Source organism: Nestor notabilis, unplaced genomic scaffold, assembly GCF_000696875.1.
Source record: "Nestor notabilis isolate BGI_N333 unplaced genomic scaffold, ASM69687v1 scaffold1083, whole genome shotgun sequence".
NCBI lineage: Eukaryota > Metazoa > Chordata > Aves > Psittaciformes > Psittacidae > Nestor > Nestor notabilis.
The window spans coordinates 43,961-48,956 of NW_009921282.1; the positions used below are offsets into that span (position 1 = coordinate 43,961).

Below are 4,996 nucleotides of genomic sequence, written 5' to 3' on the forward strand. Positions count from 1 at the left end.
CCTTCCGTCTTGCGGTCAGGTCATGTCTCTTCAGCACTGAAGCTCTCTGGAGCCCAAGAGACATGGGTTGGCCAACTCTAGTGTATGTGCTGTTGCTTGTAAACAAATGAACCCTCAGTGGTTTTTTTCTGTGCTCCAGCTTAGCAGTGGGGACTGCCCTGTGATGAGAACACCTTCATCACTGTCTGCCATCACCCTCCCATGCGAATCCTGTTCATAGTGTCATCTGAGTTAATTGCTTAGAAATTTGATGCAAGGTCAATGCTGGAGCTTACCACAACCCTTTTAAATACACATCTGCTCAATGATGTCTGGTTTGTCTTTGTAGTACTGAGTTGTTTCTTAATCTGTTTTTGACAAGTTTTATGTGAGAAACTGGGTGAAAATCCCTGCCCTTTGGCAAAGAGGAGGTCAGGCTGGCGAGTCCTACTGACCCTTCTGACCTCTCAGTTTTTGTTTTGGGCCTCAGTGTATTTATCTGAAGAGCAGGGGGGCTGCTTCTGCAAGACTGTGACAAAATGGGGAAGAAAAGGAATAGAGAGACTAAACTGCAGCAGTCTGGTAAATGTTTAGGTTAGTTTCTAAAGTTAGATGTTAGTGTCTGACCAAAACCACTTGACTTGGATTTTTGCTTTGGTCTAACCAAGTTTACCTCCAGTGACGCAGACAAGCCTCTTCTGCCACTGCCTCGGAAACTGGTGTCCTGGTTAACTGGAAGGCAGATGCTTTTGAACAGCCCCTCTTTATGCATAAATGACTTGGTGTTTTTTTTAAGGTCATTAGTTCACATAATGTAACTGCAGCTTGCTTTGGTTGTACGCTGTGATTTATTTAGTCCACCAAAGTCTGAGTGTCAGTTCTAAAAGCAGGATCTAGAAATAGGTTTAGTTTATTTTGGGGTAGTCTGAGTTCAAGGTTTAATGGTTGTTTTTTGGTTTGTGTTTTTTTAAGTTTTCCAGCTTTCTAGTTTTTTATTTAAAACCAACCAAACAAAAAGCCCTTAGCTGGGTTTGCGTACTCTGCTGGAGGGGGGCAGGAGGAGCTCTTTGTCTGTAGTTTATTCATAACATTATTTGGTGATGTAATTCTTTCTGTAAGCTGCAATCTCTTCAGCTCTGAACACTTTCTTTCAGGCTACCTCACAAGTCATCTAACTTTCTTTACTTGTTTCATTACAGACTCCTGTAAAAGAGCCCAACAGTGAAAATGTAGATATCAGCAGTGGAGGTGGGGTGACAGGCTGGAAGAGCAAGTGTTGCTGAACGTTCTCCTATATCACCAATCGCCATCCACCGCCCCTTTTTTCTCGCTGCAAAACAAACCACTCTGCCCGTTTTTTAACCTTAAACCAATGTTTTGTTCCTCATCTTAACGAGCTCCTGTCTCCCTTTGGTTTTCCGTTTAGGACAGCTTGCGTACTCTAATTTCCTCAACAACATGTATAGGAAAATCATCCCTGTGACTTCATTTTTTAATGTACCTGCTCCACTTACCACTACGTTTTGGTTGTATTATAGTCCCGTTCCTCCTGACATTAAAACATATAGCAATCATATTCAACTCTACTCTGCAAATTGTATAAGAATAAAAGTTAGAATTAACAATTTATTTTGTACAACAGTGGAATTTTCTGTCATGGATGATGTGCTTGAGTCACCGTATTCTCTAGATGCATCAGCCAGAGAGCCAGGAACACTCTCGTTTTCGCCTTGAGTCTGTGAATGGGGTTTGTTTTGTCCTGTGCCTTATGTGGAAAGGAACTTTTAGTTTCACTTTTCGTTTCTTTTCTTCTGGTGGAAGCATGTGCAGGAGACGTACCATCCATACTTGACCATTTTAAAATACCGAACTCTTTTGTGATTGCTTTCTGTAATTGTTGGTGTAATGCATCGAGGACAAAGGGTGGTGCAAAAACAAAAAACAAATGACATTTAATCTGCTGTGTCTCCTTTTTGGTGATCTAGCCATTCAAATGTTCCTGCTGCCATTTTTTTTCCTCACTTGCGGCTCTTTCCTTTTGCTTGCATGCTGCTTTTATTTGCATTTCTTCATGGTGTGATGTGTTAATTAAAAGGATGGCAACGTGGTATGTTTGCCAAAAATTTAATACAAAGCACTGATTTAGCTTTCAAGGTTAAAAATGTCAAAGATACCTACTAATTTCCCTCTAGGCAATGTCAGTCCACTAGTATATCTTCTCTCTCCTCCTGCATAGCCGTTGGGTTTTATGATATGGAAGAGTTCTTTGCATGCACTAGTTTTCTATGGAGGGTGATGTGGTTGTCTATGTGTATGAATATAACATGCAATTCCCAAACTGACAGCAGTTAACACGAACTTTTAAGTTCTCTCTTCCCGTTAGTCGCTCGGTCGAGTTGGTCGGTAGCCTCGCCAAAGGCGGAGTGAAACTAGAGTTAAGAAGAAAGGGGAAAGAAACCCAAAAGTTGGCAGTTTAATTTATTACCTCCCTGAAAACTTTCCATTTTCCAGTGTTAAAAGCTGAGTTGTTGGTACTTGGGTCAGTCTGGCTCTTGATCCACGCTGTGGGAATGTAGAGGGGGGATCCCAGTGGGGCTCCACAGCCCCCCTGGGATTCACTGGCTTTTACAGCTTGCCTTCTTGCTTTGCCCAGGCTCCAGTGTCACTGACAACATGGCCTCATCCTTTCTGAAGAGGAAGGGGGTTAAGGACTGGTGGTCCAACGCTGTCTCTTGCTCCTGCCAGACTGGGCACTCAGTCTGCCAGAGTTGTCTGTATGTTCCCCTGCTTTAAAACACCACTCTGGAGAGCTGAGGACAAAGAGATGTTTTAAATAGAAGCTTCTTCCTCTCCAAGGCTCACATTCTCCTTTAAAGCTGGGCAAGCTCGTGCTTCACTCTTGTCCACTCGGGTTTTGGACTGTCTCTGGTAAATAACTAAAGTAGTAAATAACTCTGACTGACTTTTAATGAAATGATGGTGTTTTAACGTTGAATTGCTAGTTTCTGAGCGGCTTCCCATATAGTAAGTTGACCAAGGTGTCTCCTTTTCCTCTGTATTTTGGCATTTTGTCTCCATGTGTGTTAACCCTTCCCAGTCGAGTGGCTGTTGGGGTTGGGCAGGACGCTGGCATGGATTGGCACTGTGGTGCTTCTCATGTCCCGGTGTTGTAAATAGAGTATGGCTGCCTTTTGGCTAAACCTGCACTTTCTAACCTGATCAAAAAGGGAAAAACAGAGAGCTGTACATCAAGGGGTTTTTGTGTGATCCTTGTTTTAAGCATGGGCTTTTTATTTGCTTCCAGGGGCTCGGCTCCCTCTTGTGTAAATCCTGTGGGATCCTTGTAGACGCTGTGTTCATTGCAAGCCAGCAGGTAGAGAGCAGGCCACTCGCTGGTAGTACCAGCTCCCACCTCTGTTTCCTGTTCCCTTTTCCCAGTTAATAAACTGAAATATTTCTAGATGGTCTAGTTCTGTTTGTATGAAAACTGTTGAGTTTTAACTGCGGGGCTTGGCTTTGTGTTGTGTTGTGGGGTGCAAGGCCCAGCCGAGGAGTGAGCAGCAAGAGGTGATGCAGATGCTGAAAGATTAGAAATATTAATAATCATGTTGGAGGAATTTGCAGTAACTTTATTTCTGCTGGTATCTAAACTTCCTGCTAGTTAGAGAAATAACTGCTTGGGGAACCTCTACTTGGAAGACACCCCCTCCCCAGCCCTGAGCGTGGACTGAAGCCGAAGCCCAGCCTGGAAAAGGACCGAAAGCAGCTTTCCCTGCGCCAGCTTTCCTGGCTTTAGCCAGCCCAGCTGCCAGAGGAAGACTCGGCACTACCTTTATGTCACGGCAAATAAAACAAAAATCATGTAACTTAATTAAATTGGTCATGATAACCTAAAACCCGAGGTTGAATCTATCCTACAAGCGTCTCGGCCACTCTCTGTCCCCTGCTGCCGGTGTCGCGGTGGTGCGGGGCAGGGGTGGAAGTGGTGCTTTGTGCTCTCCGACGCGGACGGTGGAAAAAACAGCATCAACTTAAGGTCTAGGATTAATTCCCATGCCTACGATTTTTTACTTAATCTTTTAATATTTTTGCTACTCCACTCTGGCTTTTTATTTAAAACACATTCTTTTGTACCACTTACTGTATCAAATTGTATAAAAGATCACTGTCCCATTCTTGGTCATACCAAGAGCAAATAAAAGCTTTTATAAACTTGCATTGGTTCCTTCCTGGGCCCTGTTAAGACTCCTTTTGGGCCGAGCTTTGTATTGGGGCTGTAGTGGCTCTTGGATCCGGCACCTCCAGCTGCTGGGATGTACCAGTAAAACCTGGGATGCCAGGAGCTGATTGCTGCTGCCAAAGGGTTATTGGGCTGGGGCAGGGCTGTTGCTATATGTCTTTTCCACAGAGAAGCTGTGGGCTGTTATTTCTCCAGGACAAGGCGGTAGTAAGTGCAATGACGTGTCCAGTGTAGAACCTCAGAAGGTGGGGATATACCCATCCCTGGGGGTGCCTGGCTCTTTGGAGAGGACACTTGCAGCTACCTTTAAGGGCAGTAGCTGGCTCAGCCCTTCCCTCTGCACATGGGTGCGTTTCCAGCTCTCCAAGAGCAGTTGGCAAGTCCTTCTCTATGGAGCAGGATCTAATTGCCCCTTCCAGTCTCTGCAATCTGCCCTGGCCCCAGAGCGTGGGTGCTCCTGGGGTCTCTTGCAGCCTCTGTGACCCCATGAGATTGGGGATGGGCCCCTGGCCGAGCAATCTCATGGGAGGATATGCTTCTGCCGCTACCCTCCGGCTGCCATGTTGCCGGTAACTGGGAGGAGGGGAGTTTGTGCTGCTCTCGGTGAGGAAGCTGCCGGCGAAAGGGCTCGCAGCCAGGCAGCTCTGCGCGGTCGTCGCCTTTGCGGTGGTTGGTTGTGCGAGAGGCCATGGAGAGAGGGGACCCTGGGGGGACAATCCCTCACCAACACGCGCCGGCCGCTCCCGGTGTCCTGCTTGTCTGTGTCATCCCCGGCCG

General features: G+C 46.0%; 1 protein-coding gene across 1 annotated transcript in view; it reads left to right on the top strand.

Annotated features, from left to right (window-relative positions):
* RAB10 (RAB10, member RAS oncogene family) overlaps positions 1-2,336 on the top strand; it is a gene marked incomplete at its 5' end in the record, with an annotated part of 19,367 nt that extends 17,031 nt beyond the window's left edge. Inside the window, one exon of the mRNA XM_010011069.1 lies at positions 1,179-2,336. Within this exon, the coding sequence (XP_010009371.1) occupies positions 1,179-1,262 (84 nt within the window). The remainder of the gene's footprint in view (positions 1-1,178) is intronic.
* Between the last annotated feature and the right edge of the window lie 2,660 nt (positions 2,337-4,996).